The 24948-nt window shown below is 35.3% G+C and overlaps 2 protein-coding genes across 2 annotated transcripts; one reads left to right on the top strand and one right to left on the bottom strand.

The window, feature by feature from the left end:
- Window positions 1-3177: 3177 nt before the first annotated feature.
- LOC122607870 (methyl-CpG-binding domain-containing protein 4-like) lies at window positions 3178-6070 on the top strand. The gene is made up of 2 exons (XM_043780940.1): window positions 3178-3422; window positions 5304-6070. The coding sequence occupies exons 1-2, from the start codon at window positions 3393-3395 to the stop codon at window positions 5784-5786; spliced, it is 513 nt and encodes a 170-aa protein (XP_043636875.1). The 5' UTR covers window positions 3178-3392; the 3' UTR covers window positions 5787-6070.
- Window positions 6071-6352: 282 nt separating this feature from the next.
- LOC122609415 (piezo-type mechanosensitive ion channel homolog) lies at window positions 6353-23562 on the bottom strand. Its single transcript, XM_043782459.1, has 23 exons — window positions 23514-23562; window positions 22371-22451; window positions 21810-21966; window positions 21519-21676; window positions 20947-21103; window positions 20669-20855; window positions 20337-20452; window positions 20048-20132; window positions 19545-19760; window positions 19262-19439; window positions 18268-18396; window positions 17996-18169; window positions 17297-17530; window positions 16176-17210; window positions 15389-15859; window positions 12466-14912; window positions 11641-12036; window positions 9912-10070; window positions 8660-9163; window positions 7914-8055; window positions 7684-7828; window positions 6869-7021; window positions 6353-6782 (listed from the first exon to the last, which is right to left on the bottom strand). The coding sequence occupies exons 1-22, from the start codon at window positions 23560-23562 to the stop codon at window positions 6886-6888; spliced, it is 7356 nt and encodes a 2451-aa protein (XP_043638394.1). The 3' UTR covers window positions 6353-6782; window positions 6869-6885.
- Between the last annotated feature and the right edge of the window lie 1386 nt (window positions 23563-24948).

The raw sequence follows: 24948 nt of genomic DNA, 5'->3' as shown, positions 1-24948 counted from the left end.
CAAACTAAAAAAAATCATATACCTAAAACATATTTTAGTATCATTATATACATAATTTATTGAAACTTAGACATGGTGAAATGTTGATTTAAAAATTAAAATTTATGTGAAAAATCAGAAAAACGGGTTAATAGTGTAATTTGAAACTTAGCAAAATGTGTCTACCACTCTCTGCTCCTCCTCCTCCGTTGATGTCATCTCTTAGATTACCACCCATCAAATCCACATCACTTTCATATGCGTCCGACTTTCAACCTCTTTATAATTGCCTCGAGGTAGGCTACCAAGAAGGGTGAAGCCCCCCTGAATGGTGCAGTCGTTCGATTAAGGGCTTCGCAGGTACCGTATCATAATTTTGGACAATAGTGGTGGTGGTGGACACCTATAAACACATTGTATTAAGTTTCGAATTATAATGTGTTTGATAAGTTTTTTGGTTTTTACACCAAATTTAGCAGGCCTTTAGATATATACGTACAATATGATATTTTTTATGGTTTGAAGGTAACATAAATAAAAACATTTCCTAGAGTATGAATGACTGTTTGACCTATTAAGGATATTTGATGAATACATCAATAACGAGTTTTGTGCATTATTGAATCATATTTGTATATCATAATTAAAAACCAGTTTTTTGGGAATTTTTTTCTTTCTTTTTGTCGAAAATATTTTTTGTTCATCAATTATTTTGTGTGCATCACATAGTGCGAAAATGTAATGTCATATTATAAACTCTTCGGATCTTTAAAATTAAAATTTTTAAAGTTGATTAGTGAAAAAATAAAAAAAAAAACTTAAAACATAATTAACGAGCTACCAACAAATTAAATAAAGGTGAAAAATATCACTATTTTGCTTTTCTCATGATTTTAACTTTAGAGAATTTGACAGAAATTTTCGCAATCCAAACCTTTTGTTTGTTCTCAAGATAGATGTAATTAATGTGCCCCAAAAATCTGCAAAATCGAATTCTGTAATCTGTATATCGTAACATATTGCTTACTTGAATTACTAAGGACATGTTTGTTTTTTTAACCATTAAGTGACTGAATAGATAAGTAATGTTTGTATGGATTAAGTCAAGTCGAAAACAAACGCCACCTAAGACATATATAGAGACAAATAAATAATATAATAAAAAAAATGATCGCGTATCAATAAAATTATCTATACGGAGCCTGGAGCCATCAGAAAATCTTGATAAGTCCATTTCACTATTTAATAGTAGCAAGTAAGGTAACAATATGTACTGTATATGAGTATATATGTCTAGCTATCTGTAATTCATACTTTTACATCTTATCAAAAAAAAAAGAGACAACTTTAAATACTAGAAAACTACCATCACTTAATTTCCGATCAAATGGGAGCACGTACTTCCTAATTCCGCAGCGCGTAGTTATTGATGATCATCCTTGAGTAACCAGATTCGTAATCGTCGTTCATTGTCTCTAATAAGACTTCTAACTATCTGTGGACTCGTATTTGGTACCATAAACATCTTTATTCGTCCATTTTCTCTAACCGTCACCAAGTCAAATCTCGGCGTTCCATTTACTTTCAAACTCGATAGGTTTGGCGGGAATCCGTAAATGCAGTACCTCTCATAATCGATTTCTACTTGATCATGTGAAATCGCGACGCTGGATTCGTCTTCTCCTTTGTTTACATTGATCGAAGTCATGGATTTTGTAAAGTGGGCAGTTACGAGTATTTTTTTGGTGTATATATAGATAGGGAAATATATAAAGTTACAAGAGCAAGTGATCAAAAGGTTGTGAAAATAATTTTTTGTCGACGATTTTTATCATAAAAGTTTAATTAAATTAATTAAGTAAATTCGAACTTACTTGGGAAAGCGGTTATATTTCCATTTCTTGGTAGTAATTAAATACTACTCGTTTACGTGCAATATGGCATGGAAATTTTTATGGGACGGTGATAATTTACGTATTTGTTGGACGGCACAAAAACATAGGTCCAATAGACTGTTCGAAAAAGGATTTTAGACATTTTGTTAGGGTATTAATACATGGAAAGGTAAAGTTGAAACGCGGAGATATTTGCCTCCATTCGTTATAGCCTATTTCAGTATACTTCACTAGTATGGTCTCCATGTGATGTTACAATGGTGTTTTTATTGCACCCAAGATGACGTGACAACGAATTCATGTCTGGTGAGTAGTGGCGTTGGCAAGTGTTGGCAAGTGGCGGTTATGGTAGTGAGGACGGTGATGGCGACGACATGTATAAGTGTATGTGTGGGAGAAATTGTGAATTACCCTGACAAGGTTATGAATATAGTTCGTTAAAAAAGTCTTGGTTTTAGAAAGGTAATATAGGGTTTCCATTTAATTGACGATAATGTACATTGAAGACGAATTTGAAAGTTTTTGAGTTATTTTATGATGATTATTGATAACGCCATTTGGTAGCCAGTGTATTTTGGCAAGTAAACTTCCAATTAAGATTTCAGATCATTAGAAAACGATGGTGATCTAGAATACTTATTTTTCAATAAATTTTGGGTCGAATTTGGACAATTGATTGTGGTTAATCCAACGGTTGAGATATGCTCTTTGGATCTCAAATTTTTTGTATAGTTTCACGGAAACGATAAAGAGGTCACGTGGTGGTGTGACGCTTAGGTAACACCGAGGTACATATCAGTCATCGAAAAAGGTCTATTAGATGGTGATTCACTCTCTCACTACCTATTTTTAACAATCTTCTTTTTTTCTTATATATCCATTCTCGTCTTTCGTGCATTTCCTTCGTACGTTTCACAACTGTGAAAAGTGATTGAGTGTGAAAGATACGACTATTATCATTTTTTTTTTTTTTTTAAAGTGACATTCTTACCATCAAATATTAGTAATATATTTATCATAAGGTATAACTTTTAAAACACATTGTATTAATTAGTAAATCATATTATGATTTGTGAGTTTCATGAACAGTTTTGGTCAAAAACAATGACTTTGTGATAAAAAGTTTTGACTTTTTAACTAAATTGTTGAAAATTTAAAAGTATGGATGGAGGCAAAAGTCAATAGTCAAAAATGTAGTTTATGAAAAATAAAGGTAAAAACATGTAATTTTTAACAAACCACAAGTACGATTTTTGTTAATTAACTCTGATAACAACGACAAAATCTTTGCAGAAGCAGAAAAGGAGGAAGAAAAAGGGGAACCACTATACTATATTCCACAGTTCCACCCTTCGTGAACGAGCGGATCGCAAGGCCAATAATAATAATAATATTAATAATATCTATAATAGTAATAATAATTATAAATAAATAAAATCACACTCCATTGCGAAACAAAATTATATAAATATATACATTTGTTGCAGGTGTGCGGTGACCAATTGGAATACACCGGCGATGAATATCACTCCGATAACATCTTACAAGGTATATAATATTATATTATTATAATAATTATAATAGAACAAAACAAAAATAATAATAAAAAATGAAATATTAATTAAATCAAAATGCCATGTTTATCTATAAACATGTTTTGTTATTGAATGTATTGAAGAAAAAAACTTGTATATGTATCGGATTTTGAAGTATTGGCCTGTATTCATCTGAAAGGGCTAAACTGTCACATTTCATTTTTATGAATGTTAATGTTTTAAAGTTATTTCATCTGAAAGGGCTAAACTGCAAGGTCTGCAATTCAGAGATCTTGTTATAAAAATGCTACAGCTTGATGATTAATAGTAAATATAGTATTCTTGGAGTTGTACAATCTAGAGTGTAGCTTAAAATGCTGAATTTGTTTTCTGTACTATCTTTAGTCCTTATTACATGACTGTTTAATACTGTTTTGTGTTTAATACTGTTTAATACTGTAAATATAGTATTGTTGTGTTTGACATGCTTGTTTAATACTGTTTTGTTGAGAAAAAAAAGATACTTCTTGGAATAAACATGATTCGATTCAAGTGATAAAAATCCCAGATCGTCCTGTGGAACCTGTAAGAGCATAAAGCATGATTGCTATTGATTTCGGGTTCCCATAACAAGGTGATTGAGTAATAATAGGATGAGTAATTTGGCTAAAACTTGATGCAAGAATTTAGAGAGGAGAGACACACGAAAATTAGGGTATAATGTGTGTAGGGATTAACCTTAACTTAGGGTTAATTACCTTCTATTTATAATGAGAGTAATTACACATTCAATCCCTTTGGTGTTTAATGTGTGTACTATTAGTCCTCTTAGTTACGATCACCTAATGGGAAACCCTATACTACGTCTTTAAGAGTAAATAAGCCCATTATATATTTACTACACATAGGGATTTCAGTTATCGTCAATTATCATATCAGGAATGATAGATGATCAGTGACGGTCACACTAACGTGGTTCCAACAATACTTTCTCAGCCATTTAAGTTTTGAAGGCTTTTATCAAAATCTCGAGCCACATATACGTTCATGTTGGATTTTGAAGTCCTTTTGGGCTAGTTGGCCTTAGGGCCTGTTTTTGTTTTGTTTAGTAAACCCATTCGTGCTTTACTCCAAGAAACCCTAATCTGTTATCTATATATATATATATATATTCAGGTCTATGCATTGTAATTGTTGTACTGAGCTAATAAAAAACCCTTGTTGCAGCCGTGGATTAGTTCACACACATGTGAGATACCACGTTAATTCTCGTGTTCGTTCTTTGTTTATTTTTCTGTTTTGCTTCAGCTGTGCAACCTGTTCCTAACAGTTCATTAGGCAAATGTGGATACCTTCTTTAAGTCATTGTTAGAGGTCACAATTTCGACCCGTTATATCTAAAAGTTTAATTTAAATGCATAACCTAAGAATTCGGCTAAACAATAAAGGGTTGTATGGGTCGAAGGTTATCCAAAGTATATTCAAAATTTCAAATGCTTAATACCTCTGAAGTTATAGATTAAAAAAAAATGGACAAGAAAGTTTGTGGGTCAAGTTGGGACCTGATCTGTTAAACCTGAAATTTACCTAACCCACCCATTATGCTACCTCTAGTCGTAGGAGCTGCTAACTTTCTCGAATTGATGTACTTGATGGTTACATGTGTGACATTTCTGATCTGATTGATGATCAATTTCTCATGTAGGAACCAGGGACACCATTCGAAAGTTTGTGGGTCAAGTTGGGACCTGACTTGTTAGACCCGAACTTTACCTAACCCACCCGTTATGCTACCTCTAGTCATAGGAGCTGCTAGCTTTCTCAAATTGAAGTACTTATGGTTACACGTGTGACTCTTCTGATCTTGTTGAAACCTGATCAATTTCTTATGTAGGAACCAGGGACACCATCCAGTACGGTTATTGCCTATGCTGTGCAGTGTGACAAGTGTTACAAGTGGAGGACATTAGCAACTGAAGAACACTTCGAAGAGATCAGACGTAACCTAACTGGAGACCCTTTCGTTTGTGACAAACTCCCTGGGATCACCTGTGAGAATCCTGCTGATATCAACTACGATTCATCTCAAGTGTGGGCCATTGACAAACCAGACATCCCAAAAACCCCAAAAGGTTTCAAGCGAATAGCTACTCTTAGAGGTGATTATACTAAAACGGATGTGAAGTATTTGACTCCTGATGGGAAACATATAAGAACGAGTCCACAAATGGTGGAATATCTTAAAAGACAACCGGCATACAGTGATTTATCGCTATCTGATTTCTGTTTTACAGCTCCAAAGATAATGAGTGACACTGTTCCAAAACATTATAAAAATCTGGCTAGTAGCACCAAGAAGAAGCCAAAGTTGAAGTAAGTGTATGTTCACTTTTAGGGTATGCGTGTGAGGGAAATCCTTATGTACCTCATCCAACCATGTTATCAGATCCTTACCCTTAGAATTCCTCACCTAAATGCCGTTTTCTTGGACGTAACATTGAATTTAATCTTGATGATGTCAATGTATCTAGCGTCTAGCATATTTACTATATGCTACAAAGTAGTTGTAGTGTTGGCGATTTCTGTCTTTGGGTTGTATGTTAATGTTGTAATAAACTAATAATGTTGAACTATAATAGATTGGAAACCTGTTTACTGTTATATCATGATGCCTTTCTTTTGTATGCATGAATTCCCGTCCTTTCTGCACAGGTGATATAACTTTGTTAATCGGCCTCTTATACTGAAAAAGTATCACTTGATCACAAGGTTGCAATGAGTTGAGCGGAGTTAGGCTTGACCCTACAATGTTGTGCTGACATCATAGTTATCTGACTAGTGTTCTTAATGCAAGCTCAAGCCATGTTGGCAAAAGATATAAGCTTAGTTCGTGGATTCAAATAACTATATATATTTATGCTTTGATAAAGCATTTAATCGAGTTCAAATAGTCAGGAAATATCATTCAAAAGTATATTTGATAAAATAAGCTCTATAGAAGCTCAACCTATTGATGTACAATGAGTAAATGCAATGGATTCGAAAATCTAGACAGAAAATTAGAGTCAAGATCACTTCTTTATATATCTCAAAAACTCATATTTGAACTTGAACTCCATACATTTGATCCGGTCAACAGATTGATTTTTTTTGTATCCCTGCTTGTCTACTTGATCACTGACACTGCATACAGTGATCAAAATACCAATTTACAGCTTTACATGACTTCAAAGTAAGCATTACTCTGTTTCATCACAGTCGTCAGACCTGGGGAGTTGTGAAGGGGTCATATTTGTCCACAAATGCTAGTCCATTTTGTCCTTTGTTACGCTCTGGACATTAGGTATCATCGCCATTCTTCAAGTTGCAAAGCCTTTCAATAATGGATAAACAAGTCATTTAAAACGATAAAGAAGAAGGATTAAAACGCAACTAGATACAGATTGTTGTAATCCTTACATTCAAATTTTCGACAGCTAGTCAGGATTGGTGTACTCTAGCAGCATGTGTGGTGACCGGTATATTTTTACCAGTGTCCAGTACAGAACCTCCTCTACTACGAGTTCGCCTTCTGCTCTAGCAGCATATATATCCTCACAAATGGCGATTAACCTACACATCAAACCAGAGGTTCAACAGAAATACAACAATAATCCTGCTAGATCATTAGATGGTAGAGGTTCAAGAACCAAGATCGACCCATTTATAAATGCATGGTTGATTTAGGTTGTATATTATCTCAACGAGTTAAATGGTATAGCTCGTGAGACGGGTGAAAGTTGCTCAAGATCTACTTTTAATGGAAACTCATCAAATTTTGTTTTTGTAATCACAGAAGAATGAAATTGAGATTAGTCTTGGACATCCATGAGATTAGTCAAAGCTAATTATGTAAGTGTTAGGACTCATTGATCGGTTTCTATCTACGATACTAAACTTTTAACTTTTTAAGCTAATTACTTTTTTTTTTCTCAATGTTAATTTTATATTAATTTCTTTTAAACAATATAATTGCCTATATTTCAACTATATTTTTACCTGTAACGATCTTACTTAATTCTTACCCAATTTACTAAAAACGATTTTAGTAGACTTACCCGCGTCTTCCGCGGGATAAAAATCTAGTTTCTTTTAGAACATGGATTTAAAATCTTAGTGGGGTCTGATGGTCATTTCTGTAACAAATTTGCCTGGCCCATTCTGACCCTCCCATTTTACCACTGCTGTTATAATTGTATGTGTAAGTTTATTACTAAGCTGATAACAGATAGTACCTGTCACAAGAAGGAAGGTTTTCAAAAGGGATTCTCATTCGCAAGTCAGAGCACTGAAGCCTGATGAAGCGACCAACTGCTAACACAAAGGTTATATACAGACCCCAAATACTGGATTTGCTAAGTGTTTCACCAAGAAGACCCTCTGTGACCCAAAGCAATACAAAATCATCAGTAACTGTTTTATATTCTCGTAAATGTTCTTTTGTGTCCATTATAGACAGACTTACGTGGTGTTTCCTCTGACACGACGATGGCCATGGGGCCCATCAAATCTCCACACACATTTGAATCTAACCAACTAATATCGTAAAACGACCACCATTCTGAACTCCCACGATTTAGAAGAAGCTCTGCATCCACTCCATCCCCCTGTAACATAAAAAAATTCGGTATTCTTAGAAAAACATAAGACGGCCTAGACCACTATGCATATATGTTCCGTTGGGGAAAGATATTCAATTCCAAACACATGACACTGTTCGAAAAGGTTTTAGGTGATACTGGTAATTTATTCAAAGATCATTCATTGTGGCACCTAAAGCGTAGAGGTGGCAGAACGGTTGGTTCAGGCAGGTTGGATAATTGGTCAAAGCGGGTTAGGGTCAGAATGGGTAACTTTTGGTATGGCTTGAAACTCGACCATAAATACAGTGTTTGAACTTTATAAAGGATTTGTGTAAAAAATCATTACAAAAATAATGGTATACAATAATGATCTAATGTTTTCAATCCTTTTAACCTACCTTTTTGTTAATTTACATAATACTTTTACAATTTAACTTTTTCAACCCGTTAAAGGAAAAATGTAAGGGTTAAATGGGTCGAAACTGCCACGTCAAGTAAAATGCATGTGATGGAAAACCACCAATGGCCATATATTGTGTGTGTATGTGTGTGTTGTGTGTGGGTGGGTGTGTGTGTGTGTGTGTGTGTGTGAGAGAGAGAGAGAGAGAGAGAGAGATGAAGCATTTACCTTCAGGTCAAAGTGCCTGACATCACCAGAACCAGTAACCCGAAAATACCTTGGGTAAGTGTTATTAATCCTAAAGCTGTTACTTGAGCCGTTAAGAACTTTCTCAAGTTCTGAAGGTCTCGGAAGATCCGACCGTTGAATAGTTTGTTCATATTTTACAACCTCTTTGTTCTTAGGCCTATCTCGAGTGAGTACCCACGAGAATTTCATATCTACAGCCATGTCAAGAGACGGAATAAATCTTCTTTGAACGACATCAGGGACAATCCACCAACTTATAGCATCAGCATGGCAGCATATCATTTGGATATCATCCACATTATAAGAATCAAGATAATTATTAGGATCGAGATTTGCAGAAGAATTTAACACATTCCACGGTGTAATTGCACATAGAGTTGTCTCATATAACAATAGTCGCCCACCACTAGTCTTTATGTGAAACTGTACACTAGCATCATTGATAGGGTTTGCTATGTTTGTCGGATTACCACTACTATACATCTGCAACGAGAAAAAAACAGATACACAAGTTAGAAAATTACTAATGACGTGGATTTAGGTTAAGAAATCTCAACTTCTTTCAAAAGTAGGTCAACTGAGGTCTCATATACTATCTGAATAGAGTCAATCAAAAGATGAGTTTGGGAACCTATAATTGAAAGACTCAATGGCCATGTAGACACCGACAAGAGTGGTGCTATGAAAGAATCTATAGAGATAACAAGAACTTATGTAGCTCACATATATGAGAATAAGGTAATTCCATTTCTGTTTTGGCAAATACACAATATTTGCACTCACAAAAAGGCTCAAACTCTAAAACAGATTTGCTAAGTTAAACCGTTTTAGGCACCACCTCAAAAAATAAGTCAACTTGACCAAAGTTACCAACACATCAGTTGGCACGTCATTGTTTTTATCAGGTAACTGACTAACCGGGCCAGATAACATTATAACCAGTTATTTAGGAAGTTCAAAATATTATATTAGAACTTTTGAAAGTTGGTCATTTGTCATGTGTGACAACAACTATGGTTACACCAAACAGAAATTTGAACAAATTTGTCTTACTTTTTAATGCAATTTTCCTTTTTTTTTCTTAAACAATTTAAGGTACAAGAAAAAACTTCAACCAGTTAATCTACTAAGCTTGATCTGAATAAGGCTGCACATTATCTGCCAAGCTTGAGCCCGATTATTTAAATGAAATGAAATGAGTCAAGGAGAGAGCAAAGGAGAAATATCTTACAAGCATAGGAGCCCAGATGACGCATATTAATATAAAGAATAAGCATAAGCCATTGCAAAACTTAATAACTTTCCTCTGCTTCTGTCCTTGTCTATGATCGGCCCTGTTTAGAACTGCATCAGATTTGACAAGGTACAAACTTGCATTTATGTCTTCCAACTATAACCGGAAAATAACAGATATCAGTTTATATACACAACAGCACTCCACAAGACAACTTCCAATAGAGCATGCAGCTGGTGAAAGATCATTTATAATGCAGTGGTGAAAATGAAGGGAAAAGAAAATAAAATCTTATGCGATGGTTAAATGTTCTTTAAAGAACCAAGTAGCTTTTTGTTTCGTCCCAGATTTTATTTTTCATAAAGCTCTGTTACTTCAAGTAGCTTGTCGTTGGCCGGAGGAAAAAGAAATTCATCTTTTTTCTCTAAACTCTATCAAGGTTCTATCATTTAGCATGCTTCACTGTCATATTTCTTTACTCTTAGCTAGAGGTGGCAAAAGGGCTGGTCGGGCAGCTTTCATGATGTCTAAAAACTGATTTAGTTTAAAAGGAGTGAACTACTGGAATAGGTCAAAGCAGGTGGGTCGAGTTCACTCAAAACACTTTATTTCCAAACCTATAACTATGTTCTAACGAATTTGAGTGTCATATATATATATATATATCGGGAGTTGGAACATGATGAACTATCACCAGTCAAGACGAGGAAGATTACATATATAACGATCCTATTGCAGTTATAATACTAGATTTATTACTATGTGACCTGTTTCCTTGTAGCTCATCTTTTACTTCACTCTTTGGACTCATTCAGGATTGAACATGATGTGGGTGCATCTGAGTATTCTGTTGGTCTAAAACAGGCCCACTTACTGACCCAGACTTGCAACAGGTCAGATTTTGAGATAGAGGCCACATTTGGGTTTAAGGTTGCTGGGGGGAAAAATCTGGTCACATGGCAACCTAACAGACTCTAAGTCAGTCCACAACCCCTCAAAGTCTACAGTCAATGAACCTAGTTATGAGTATTAATTATCTATTAATATTTATCTTTAATTTTCAAGTTTTATCTTCCCAAACAAGTTTTAAATGTTTGCTTTGGGACTCTTCCAATTTCCAGCCTATATATATGGGCTTCCAAGTTGTAACTCCTAATCAGTTTTTGAATATACAACAGCTTGTGAAGCTTTTTCTTGAGTGTTTTACTCTAAAAGGAGTCGATAGTTGATTGTTTTTAGTATGGTGCTGCTGCTTTATCACTATTAACACCTTCTTTCGCCAATCTAGTTAATCTTGGTGGTGTTTTAAGTACTTTATCCTAGATTCAATCAGATTGTTAGGCTTGGTGGTGGCAACTTTATCCAAGTCATATCCATTGCTCTCTGTTCTAAAATCTTTATCTCTTGTTAACCTATTTTGTCACGTATCAGAACATACCCTAACTCGACCAGTATATATTTAAAACGGTTGAAAATTTGAAAATGGCAACCTGCACCTCTATTATTAACCAATCATAGATAAACAAAAAGGTTTCTCATATCTATAGATCACTTCTATGTTATCACACAATCACTATAGACAAAATATGAACCAATTGCGTTGCCTCTAAATGGCCAATTTTCTATAAGACCATATAATATGCATATGGCAACACAAAAGAAATCAACTGAACATGATTTAGTTTCTCTTGATATATAGGAACGTGTAGAGATGGGGGATACTAACCTTGAGCCAGTCATACATTGTCAAAGATGTGGTGGTGCAGGACCAATCGAGAACACATCTGAGTTCATAGAGGAACGGCAGTGCACGGTAGAGACGGTAACCCAGATAATTAACTCTAGAAATACTACTAGTCAGAAATTGCCTATAGAGAGTGCTCTTATGAGGAACCCCTGACCGTATTTGCATAGCTTGAAGAGCCAGAGAAACCGCTTTAGTAACATAAATTGCACGAAGGGCTAAACCAGCTGCATTGTGCTGTGAAGGCTCCATGCTCCAGGCATACTCGGTTGCAGAGTATGTGAACATTACGAGGTTAAAGATGTAAAATATAACTTTTCCAGTGGCGAAGGAACACAGGTATATAACGCGATCAAGCACAATCAAAAAGAAGATAGCCTGCATAAAAGGCAACGGAAGTTAAAAAAAATGAGCTTTAGCTTCCACCTTACAAAAAAATGATGATAGTTGGTAGAAACGGTAATATGGGTGGGTTGGGTAACAGGTCAAAGTGATGTCAGATGGGTAATTATAAGTGCAGATTAAAATGATAGGGACGACTAGGGTTGGATGGGATTTGAAACTTGCAAACAACTTATTTACAAAATATGATCACAAAATTGCATTAAATAAGACGCTGTAAGCATAAACGGACATTTAGGCGATTTATAGTCTCTTTGCAGAGTTCCATATTAGCTCATTCTTATGATTTACTGTTTTGACCTGTTATCAACAAAATACAATCTAGATCGTTCCATTCATATATAAACTGGTTGTAACTTCTAACCATTAGTTAGTAATTGAGCTGGGAGTAAAAAGGAAACTTGCCATCAAGATAAACACAAACTCCTTGGGAAATTGATCTTCTAGCTGATAAACATCTAGAAATTCATTTTTGTTCTTGATAACAGATTGGTAGAAGATGGCTACTAAGAAGAAAACTGCCAAATCCGCACCAAATATATATGCATATAGATCAATCTCTCTTTTGCCTCCCCCTATTACTGACATAATAGAATATGGAAAATCTAGTTCTTTAGTATAACCAGCCTCTTGGGCTTCTCTTATCTCTTTAGCCACATCAGCCGCAGGAGTCAAAGACTTGTACCTTTCCGCTAATACACATTCTTCCTTTGGAGATGCATATGTAACTTCAAAAACAGCCAATGCCACATTTGGACTGTCTTTACTTTTTTCAATGCTACGAACTTGGACACTACTCGCACACAGGCAACCATCAGGATCTATTTCTTTGCATCTTGAATTATGAACAGCTCTTAGAAGTTGGTTTACTCCAGATTCAACTCGTGCTGGTTGAATCCCATAGTCTGGCCATGACTGAACATCTAACGATACTTGGATAAAATATGGGGGAGATTCTGCCTCTTGTGTTAATGATTTCCAGTATCTAATACAATTTCCAATTGTCAGTTTAGAAATACTTGATGCAAGCTGAAACATCTTTTGTGTATATTCTCTCCAACTTGAATCCGAAAGAACCTCTTTAGGAATTGCAGTATTTCCAGTAAGAGAGCTGAAATCAGTTGAAAAAATCCATTCACTGTCTTTTATAGTTATAGAGCTCTGAATGAGAGTAAAGAGATAGACTAGAAAAAGCGGCAGCAAACTGACGACAAATGAAGAAGTTATTCTGTTTGTAGGAAACCCCCATTCTGGAAGAGAGACCGATTCGATAGTGATACCACAATGTTGAATGATGATTTGATATACGTACTGAATCAAAATATAGAACTCGGTGTAAATCAACATTAAGACCCAGAAAATATAACTAGGCCCGGTGTTCACACAAAGAGCATACAAGAAGAGAGCTGCAAGATACACCATGGACAGCAGGCTAAAGTTCCAAATAAATGCAAGAAGAAAACAACAATAGCACACGACATCATTATTCGATTGCATCTGATTCCATATATGTTGAAAGATTATCCCACAACTTGCTGATTCAGACGTTCTACTTTTTTCAGAATGCAAAGAAGATGAACGACGCGAACCCATGTGCATGTGACTCTCGTGTTGGCATTCAGTCTCGCTATATTTACCAGTCGCCACGGTTAATGAACAAGGCCCATCTGAATCAGATTCAAGGTCTTCTTGAGGGATATTTAAGTAACTTGCTATGTTGGAAACTGCCATATTGCTGATTGATTGTACTTGAGATACCCCATCACCTATCAGCTGCACAGCAGAAATCAGTGTATTTTCTTTCATCATACTTTTCTCTCTCTTTTCTATATCTGTACCCTCTTCAAAATCAGCAAGTCCAATAAGATGCGAGATTTCTGGCGACTCAAATGGTGGTAAATGTAATGGAAAGTCCATATTAATATCTGACTCTTGTTTCTTAAAACAATCTTCATCTTTGTGAAGAGCAGAATCAGTATTCAGGGAGACGGCTCTCCTTCTCCGTAAGCCTTCATTACGGGGTGAACAATCAGAACCATGTGTGTGAACATGGGCATGAACGGAACACGTGTGAAGCTGGATTTGCAAGTTAAGCATTTCAGATTTCATCTTCTCAACTTGCATATTGCGTTGACGCTTTTTCTCCTCATCTTCACGAATATGTTGTAACTGTTCTGTTTTCCATGCAGCCTTTTTCTCTTGTTCATGAACAATGGCACCAATTTGCTCAGCTTCCAAATATTGGAAAACATAATTGAGCTCGGGGGAAGAAAACATGTATGACTGCAATGATACAAGAATGAAGATGATAATCTCAACCAATGCAGATCTTGAGGTAATCCGAAATCCATAATCATATTTTCTAAATCCAATAACTTCAAAAACATAGTCTATGGTTTCACATTTCCCTTCATTAAAAGCACCAATGAAGGGTGATTGATAAGCTAGGGACAGAACAATGACTACAAAGTTGTAAATCCGCAACCATTTAAAGATCTTGTTTTTCTTCTTTAGTATCGTAAGTCTTAGTCGGAAAAGACTCAAAGCAAAAGCGAGATATCCAAGGTGTAATATATCGTATTCCAGAGTTCCAGTGATTAAAATTAATGCAAGCACAAGATCTAGTAGATGGCAGTAGCAGTATAGCCTTAAGTAGTCAAGAAGAGTCCAAATGGTTTTAGTTTCGAGAGAAAGGTCTCGCCAAACAAAGGCATTCTTGCGTTGAGAGATCATTTGGCGGTATGTATATGATCCTGAGAAACTGCAAAACTGATCGGCTCGCAGTTTAAGACATGCAAGCATGAAGACTAGGAAATAGCTGATCAGCACTCGAGGATCATCAACAGTAAGTCCTGCACCAAGGAAAAATGTTAAATAAATTAAGGATTCCAAATCCATCAAAGTTAAAAAAGAATAGTAACCCACCATCTGGTGGTACCCAATAACCGGGCCTACAACCAAGTGACCAATGTGGGATAGTAAAATGATACAAAGCAGACAAGACTGGGCAGACATTAAACCCCTAAACCATCAAAGCAGGCAGCAAGAATGAAGTTATCAACAAGATAAAACCAGACCAAAATGGCCCGAACTGGGATCAAACCAGGATCATAAAATTTAGAATATTGGAACCGAAACTGGTTCAAATCTAGACAGCAAAACAGAATATAACCTTGGGGTGTTAGAAAACTATATTTATAAAACGATTTCTTTACAAATTATAAGGAAAAAAAAAACTAGAGGATATAACCACAATGATTATAGCCGTCCAGCTCTTTCCTCTAGATCCTGACCCAAATTTGAACACTCTTAATAAAGAAGACAGTACCTAGCCAGCAGCTTCGACAAAAGTTGAAATGATATTCCGAAATCCGCCAGCAATCATGGCAATGCAAGGAAGACTCGCTTGGTCCAAGTCCACTAAAAGGCTTTTCAGTCTTCCAAATGGCAAAATATTCGAGTAAAAGAACACTAGCAAACAAAACAACAAATAACGACCATGATCTTTGTACTAGTTTTCGGTTTAGCAGAACACAAATAGCAAGTGATGCTATATACAACAGTGATACAAAATTAAGAAGAGCAAAGCTTGCAAGAAGCAATGCAATCATATTAATCTCGAGACCAAAGAGGATAAACATATTCTCCATCCAAAACTTCAAATAAATCTTCAAGGAAGTCTTTTGCATTTCAAATCTCTCCTTCCTTAAGGAAAGAACTTGCCTTTTCTTCCATTTATGGTTCTCATTAACCTGTCCCCAAAAATATCCAAGCATGTACCTTCTGTTGCTACTGTTGGCTAGTTCCACTACAATACAAATATGACATGTCCATGTTAATGCTTACACATATAAATAAAACCTATAAATGTGTAAATGTATGTCAGATAATATAAGAAGCTTTTGCTTTATAACTTCATGGATTTAGAAGCAATTTGTTCATACTTTTAGGTTGTCGTTATAACCAATATCTCCTTATTTTCTAAATGTGAAGATATAGTGGAAACTCATTGCGTCACTTTTCTCTGTATAAGTTTATAACTTTATATATTTTAAGTGTGTGATATGCCTAAGAAATGTGTGGACTTGATTGATTGTAATGTTTTTATTTCGTACCTGTTTCGCTTTCTAGATCCTGGTCATTTCCGGGCCATGAGTTGCTGCTCTTTAATCCAAATTTCTTAACCGGTGAAGCAATAGTATCCCCATTTGGAGTTACTGCAATTGGTAACACATCTTCTTGAGAGAAAAACAATGGGCAAGGTTCTTCCCATTGACCAACACCCGAAAGCCAACTAGGCATCATTTCTAGCCAATGAAATACATTATACTGAAGGGTGCATGCAGCAATCACCAAAACTTTAGCCCTCAACCCTTCTTCTAAGCCCCACACTCCTGACTGATATACCTTAAAACCTAGAAAAATTGACATATTATAGTGTTTTTGTCCCGGAAACATCTCAAATGTACCCCCACATAACTGGAATAAATATTCCAATGTAGCAAGAAGTCCCGTGTAAACCAAAAATGATTTGGATGGTACCCTTGAAGCTTTTGGTAAGATAGAGCAGAAAACAGTACCAAGAAGATAAACTAGACCAAATAAACTTATTGGAGATATTGAAGCGTAAAACATAGTAAAAAACAAGATCTTTTGACTGTGCCATATTAGAAGTCTTCTAATAAACCCGATCACACCAAACTGCGACCGATTTCTATCTTCTAAGTTACAATACCTGTTTTGTCTCCTTTCATAACTGTAAAGTTGCATTGCAATCGTTATTGCTAATGATTCAGAAACATTTTGAAATACTGATGCTTCTGAGTTGAACCCTAAGTATGTATAAAGATCAACCTTTGTGGATACCCATTCCTCAAAACCCGGAAATATGCTTAAAATGTAGATGAGAATAAACATCACTATTGAATACACTTTCAGTGGGAACCATAGACGCTTTCTTGTTTTTTCAACGAGTTGTCTACCGGTGATCCAGAATAGAAGAAGAAAAAGGTACCCGAAGGACATGTAATTGGGTCTGCTCATGTAGACGGTGATAATTATAGTTATGAAAGCGATGTAAGTTCCAAATGAACGATACAGTGTTAGAAACTTCTGTCCTATTGCACTGAGATAAGACGCCACTTTTCTCTCTGAAAGAGGATACAATGCCGATGAATATATCAGGATGTTTAGTAATAAATGAATATGTAATAGAATAAATTAGATATATAAATACCTTGGGAGGGGTTATCATTGCTGTCTGTGGTATTTCCATTGGCATAGACAGACAACAGAACTGATTTGTTCAAACCAGCTTTCAAAATGCTAAACCCAACTGGAGGGCGAGGCGTGTGTTGCACAATTGCTGAAAATGAAAATAGAAGTTTGTGACCATGCTTCTGAATGGCACAAAAACATGCAAGCATAGCTATTTCCACAAAATCCCAGGAGCTATCACATTCAAGGAGACCTATATGAATTTGGAAAAAGATTTTGTTAACAGAAACTAAAAGAAATAATAGAAGAAGTGTGACAAGTGACAATCTAACCCTTATCGGTTATAAATTCTAACAACCTGACGTATTAGTTACATATATAGATGGCAAATTGGACGGGTTGGGTAACTGGTCAAAATGAGTCAGAGTTGGTAAAGTCGAGTCTGGTTGGGTCGACCCAAGACACAACTTTGTCCAAAAAAAGTATTATAGATAATTAGTCTGCCAAATATAAGTAGCAGAATCATTATTTCAATCATAGATAAATATGGTTAAAGAAAAATGATGTAGATTGTTCGTTGTTCTATACTTCTATGCATCAAAATCACACTACAAAAGCAAATATACTCATTCGATCTGTTTCATTTTAATCTTTCTTTGAAAGTGAAAGTGAACATACTGGGTTACTATATAATGAGCCAATTAGATATAGACACTACCTAACTGTGACAAAATTTGCGAACTTATCGTCTCACTTTTCTTCAAGGCTCCGGAGACCAGATTTATCTGAAGAGTGTATAAGATTGCGAAATGAATCTCACACAGAAGAAGTAAGGCGCGTTGTACTTGGATGTTGATTCGGTGGCTCAACAAATAGAGAAAAAAGAATATCACTGAACCACAGATCCATATGAATATATGATTAGCTATAAGAGCATGTTCCATAGTTATATAGGATATTAAGGAAACTATATAGTTATAAAGGACGTACTATATACAGCGTGAATGAAACCAGGCTTCATTGCAATAAGAAATATCTGCAACAGCATGATAGCTCGATTTAATTTGCGTAGTACCCAAGCGACTGTGGCTACAATTAGTACTTTTGTTTCATCTGTAGCTGCAATTAGAATGATTCACACGGCAATGTGTGCTTAGAGTAAGAAATACAATTTATAAATGAGAAACTAACGATGACAAGAGAAAAGAAAAAAGTGGGGTGACAACTAAACTACTAAGGGCATGGACATGTCAAACATGCGGCTTGCCCGTATAAGTTGTCACGGAATAAAGGACCTCAAATAGACCAGAAATGTCTTCATTATGGATTCAAGTATACAGCTGCAGGATAGTATTTATCAGATATTGAAAAGTTATAGGTGAAAATGCCGGCCCATTTACTTATGAATGGGCCGTTCCGGGTTATCTTAAATTTTAAGAGCGTGATATAAATATAGATAACGGGAAACGGGTCAAAAGTCACCAAAGTGTATTTCTAATGCACAAACCTCCTAAATCATTTTATCCAATTAATTAATTACTATTAAAAATAGTAAACCTTTTGTAATCAAATTTCACACTTAAGTAATATTTCTGGACATAACGTTTTCGGGCAAAGCTGTCGATGCGAAAATGACCCATTAAGAGAATAAACATCTTACCCAACCCACCTGACCCACCCATTTTGCCACCTCTAGAAAATGTTATATATCTCTTAGCCATTCCCCTCCCCAATCTAACCAGATCACAAAGAGCCGCAAACAGATAAGAAAAGCCTTTTGAATGTATTCAAGTATACAATAGCATGATAGAAGCTATTAGCTATGCAAAAAATGTTGCATCTCCCTTTGCCTCCCTCTTCTCCCCCTCCCAAAATAATATACTGGTCATGTAAACGCGATAAAGATATTTATCTGTTCTTTCGGTTGACCCTGAAAAGAAGATTGCCAGTTAAAAGTTAGAACCAATGTAAGCAGATTGCTCACCTTCCGGAGTAAGGTCCTCAGTGGACGTATGGTGGGCCTCGTCAGAGATGTAGAGGAAAACAGAGTTGTTCACAAGATTGCCGAGGGCAACCAAAACACCAAGAAAAAACTGTGCAAGGATAAAGAAACCAGGAAAAGGATAATGCCAGAACCCCACCATTTCCCAAACTTCCGTGTCCTGCGCAAATTAGAAAAAAGAGAAATTACTGAATGTAATAAGATTGCTTAGAAAAGGATAAAATCTGGGAAACGAGACAGTAGCTCAAGTTAAAAACTAAAGTACCTTTCCCAGCGTCCCATTCAGATATGTAAAGGCTATATTGAAAATATATGTACTGACAGCCCATAAGAGAATGAAGACAAGGAGCAATCCATTTAGCCGGTGCAAACGGAACAAGGATGGGAAAGCAAATATTATGTAGCCTACATATCCAAGTAATCCAAATGCGCACACGCTCGCAAAATAGAAGCTCCAAAATGAAAGAGCAAACAAAGACACCTGTCAATTTCATCACTGAAAATTTAACAAATAAGCCGGAAAGATGATTAACATGCTCGTGTTAACACGAAACCAAAAGATGGTATCTACGTGAAGAGAAAGCAACAATCAAAGGATAATTAGTATGTGTCGTTAAGGATTTGGTTCTACTTCTTAAATTATTAAAAAGTTAAATATTAGATATAAATATATTCTAAACACTTATTCGTTTTGTATACTTTTTCTTGGAAAGCATATATCTGTTTTGTATCTAAGGATAATGAGTATGTGCAATTAAGGATATGTACCGGGGCACCATAGGTAAAGAAGTTGATGCTGAATGTCCGAAAAACTGCACCTCTTAACAACAGATTGGTGTCCCTTTCACCAGATCTACAAGTCACATTGCATTAAATTATCTCTCTCAAAATCCATGATAGGTTCATACTGTGAGCAACTAAATTGGCATGTTCACATGTTTTAATTCTAATCCTGGCAATCGACTCTAATTCTAGTCCAGCGATGCACTATCAAGGACAAAGTACACCCAGTATAGCACTCAAATAGACGAGTTTTGGATCAAGGTTAATCAGTTACCTTGTTTCACGAATGAAAAAGGAGTTTGTTGATGGCAGAAGATGTTCAGTCAAGTTGCCTTCTCTCACGGACATGATGAGATTCATTTCCTCCAAGTCAAGTTTGACAAAAGATAACTGCATGATTGGCACATAAATAAGTAACTGTTTCATAGTTTATCATAATAACATGGAATAAACACCATAACTTCCATTAATCTACATATGCAACAAAGTAGACATACGCCAAAAGGAAAAGACTTGTGTACTGCAAAAAGGGGTACCCCAAGAGAGAAAGGTAAACATATTGAAAAATAAAGAAAATGCTATGCAGGTTCCTGGAAAAAGGTGTACCCCGAAGAAAAATATGATCAGTGAAACACCAGAACAAATTTGCGTCCAACCAGATGCTGAAGAAATTCTGTATAGGCCAATAAAATCACCTATAACGCTAAAGAACTTCGGCAATCTTGTAGGGAGTTGATAGACATATAGAAAGAATATATTGAAGCCTGCGTACAGCCAAAGAGCTCTCCACCACCTACATGACAATGTTAACAATTTCAAGAAAAAATTCATTTAGTGAATCAACAATACTGTACTAAGATAATCATCAACTGCGATAAATTCACCTGAAGAGACCATGAAAGTTGCTTGTCAATGACCAATCCACAAGACCGACACAGCTAGAAACAAAAAATGGTAAAGACACCCAAGAAGTGTTGCTGATGCCTGCAACCAGCTGAACCGCAGGCAATAACAAGAAGAAAGCAACTTTCACATGTGAACCTTCCATATGATCAAACCAAAACAGAAAAACCAGTCAGATTGTGTCATTGAGTACCAAGGGCCCAAAAAAATATCATTCTTGATTTGGACATATCCAATTCTTTTCTTAAGTTGGTATATACAAACACCGGATATATTTAATAAAAAATTGCAAATCAGGTGCTACTCCTGTCCCAAAAAGTATACACAACCACTGTCCATTATTCATATCATATAAGTTATTTTCAATGTTTTGAAGTGTCTATGAAGCAAACAAGTCAAAGGGTATGTGCTAGTTTGAGGATAGGATTTAGTAACAAGTTAAGAATGGAAAGATCATCACTACAATATTTCATGCAAGTAAAGGTGATAAGCCATATGAACGACATGGAAAAATAAAAAAAAGTCATTCTATCTAGTGACTTGTAATCAATACCTATTCGCTCTATGGCTTCTACAAGACTCTCCAGAAATGAAGATGCCCACGTAAACAAACTTAATCTGATTCCATGGAGTTCAGTAAATGCAATGAATGCCACCAGTACTTGCATGATCAAAACATAAATTACTGTCGGTGCTCTCCATGTTTTGACTCTGCAAAAACCATATTTTATTATCACACAAAACAGGTTCATTGCAGCACAAGCAGCTGATGCTTATAATAGAAATTTTAGAATAAGTAGTTGATGCATATCATAGTAAGAAATTGGAACTTTTAAGCTCTCACATCATGAATCCTATTAGCTTTGCCCACAGAGGTACTTCTGCACTGCAGTTTCCACACCAAATGGCCCATACAAAAAGAAACGTCACTTGTGAAAGGATAACAACTAGTGAGAAAACAGCAATAGCCCATAGTAGTGTTCTCCCTTCTGAATGAAATCCTTCAAAGATGAAATGCTTAAAGTAAGATTCATGTCATATAGTCTGCTAAACAAATGTGTAAGGAAGTGTTTTGTCAGATATATTGATAAGTTTATTAAAATGCTTGAACAATGCAGATGGAAATCAGAACCCGACTTCATACAGTTTAGAAAGTTCGACTTTTCCCTGAACCCAAACATAAAGTAAAACTCTTTAGTCTTAACACAAAGGACGAAAGCATGAAAGGAAGTATTAATTTGATAAACAAGAAAGTATTCGTATTAGATTAAAATATAACTTAGTTTGGTTTGACTAAGAGCTATACAAAAAGCAACTCTAATAGAAGCAAGTCAGTGGACTCAAGAATTGAATTTTGACATTGATGGCAGAATGTAGCATAACTTTAACATCCTTGATACTATACCTCTTTCCAGATGAACAAACAGAATAAGTAGAGAAGCTACCAAGTTCCCCAGAGAAATCAAGCTGCAATTCAGTAAAGTGGCTGTAGAGGCAGAAAAGATGAGCATATGCATATAAATATATAAAAAGGAGCTATAACAATCACATGGATAAATTCCTACTTTTCAAAAACAAAGACATAGATAAACTCCTTCCAGTTTAACACTTAAACCCTTAGCTAAGTAGCTAACTGAAAGTTAATTTACAATTTCATATGATCAACAAAAATACCTTAAATACTAAGATCATTGCAATGTATTATCACACGACTAAGTAGCTATATTATGGGTGTTTGGGATTGCTTATGTCAAAGTGGGTGATGTCAATGTCAATATCAACGATATCCAATTCTGCCATCAGCTGGATAAGGAGGCCAGGATGTGTACGGTCTTACTTCTACCTGTGGGTAGAGATACTGTTTTCAAAACAACGATGATCTGTACACCACCTATTTTTAGCCGTACACCACCAAATGTGCTTTAGAGTGTTGTACTGTACAATATCATAAAGCATGTTTGGTGGTGTACAGCTAAAAGTAGGTGGTGTACATATCACTATTTCCAAAAAAAAAAACTACAACTAGAGTAAGTGGGAGTGAACCAATGTGTGTGTGTGTGTGGATGCATGTAGGAGTGGGTGTGTATGTCCGAAAGTGTGAATGTATATGTGGAAAACATATGTAATTAATAGATTGGTACTTGAGGTCTTGAGTTCAAATCTTGGTGTGAGCAAAATGCTCCCAAGAATGGAGATAGGGGTTTTCCTAAATATGGGTTTCCTCTAGAAGGAGTTGGGTAAATAAAGAGGCATGTCTGAGCCCAAATTTGTCGTTAATAAAAAAAATATATATACAAGCATGTGAAACCTATAGGCATGCAAGCAGCTACGCATATAATGGGCATGGTACAATCAAGTAAGCCGATATCTATAGGAGTAAGATACATACAATAGCAGTGGAGATAAAGTTTGTTACCCGAGCCATAAGTTAGATAAAGTGTCAAATAATGTTCAAATTTATAGAAGTTGCTTCATCATGATTATATAGATAATATATAATCTGAGGTATAAAGAAAGAAATTGTATGTAACTGTTTATACATATATACCTGTAAATAGAACCAAAGATAGCAGAAATCCGCTGACTGATACACGCATTGTTGATTCGAAATCAAATCGTTCATATTATAAGTACGTTTATGATGATCAACATCTTATCAGCATATTATTGCATTTCAGTAGCTGAAAATGCAGCAAAAATTGAATCTAAAAGAAAAGCCTAATTGATTAATTTGCTTATTTATCGAAGATTTACGTAAATGTACGAACTCAATGAACGTCAACACACCCTTGTGATCTGCATTCTCGACTTTTTAATGTGCCAAAGGGAAAAAAAATTTATATGTATCTAATATCTATCATAAAATTTACATTTTGAGCTTATTATATAATTTAAATTTAAATAAATAAAATGTAACTTCATCATTTTATTTCTTTTAACTCATCAGTCATCACGTCCTTTGCGAAAAATTATATGACAAAACAAGGTTAATTGCTAAAAAGAAAACTAGCTTTTAGAAGCTTATTAAAGCTCGAGTTCATAGTATTTCTCTAAACGTATATCGTGTAATGCAGCTATAATAGTAATAGTGGTGGCAGTGGCAGTGACGGTGGTGTCGACGGCGGTGGTGGTGACGGGTAGTGGGAGCGGCATGATATTGTAATTATTTTAAAAGTTAAGGATTTTTATTGTAAATAATTTTATTAAATATATTATGTTATTTTAGATAGTTTAAAGTTGTAATTTAAAAAAAAAGTGAATTGATGCTTTATAGGTTCAAGCTTAAAAGTTTTGTTTGGCTATTAAATTTTTTAATAGCTTATGGTTTATTTAAATTCCAAAATAATGAGCTAATTTCATAAGTTCAAGCTTACTTTTAGTAGTTTTGTTCGAAAATGAAAATCGAAGGTTTTTCAACTTATAGTCTGAACTTATAAAAAAGTAAATTATCTAAACACTCTAAAAGTCTCTAACTAGTTACAAGTATATTATACCTTTTGAAAATAATGTATTTCTTTCTATGTTATTTTACATTTATAAACTACAAACTCTATCTATTTTGTTAAAGGGGATAGCATTTGTACTGCCGACAGTTTTAATTTTCGGAACTGGGGGTGGGGTGATTATTTATTTAATAATGTGATAAACGAAGAAGAGGATGTGAGAGCAGCAACAGTACTAATCATTATTCCTTGGTTAAAAATACACGTATACTATCAAAAGTTCCGGCTAAGGTGCAAGCCATCAAATCCAGGGACGGAGCTAGCTTGGGGACAGTGTGGGCAGCTGCCCTACCTCTATTTTTATACAAAGTAAATTTCTTTTATTTTAAAGATATGTTTGGAGTTTTACCTGTAAAAAAAAGATATATAGTGAATACATACAAAACATAAAACTAACGTTATATTCTGGCTCCGTCATTCAGATCCAAGTTACAATTTTACAAACCATGAGATTGTCTACATGCTCCGATTACAAAATCT

This window comes from Erigeron canadensis, chromosome 7, assembly GCF_010389155.1.
Source record: "Erigeron canadensis isolate Cc75 chromosome 7, C_canadensis_v1, whole genome shotgun sequence".
Classification (NCBI taxonomy): Eukaryota; Viridiplantae; Streptophyta; class Magnoliopsida; order Asterales; family Asteraceae; genus Erigeron; species Erigeron canadensis.
This window is presented reverse-complemented; position numbering and strand designations above follow the sequence as displayed.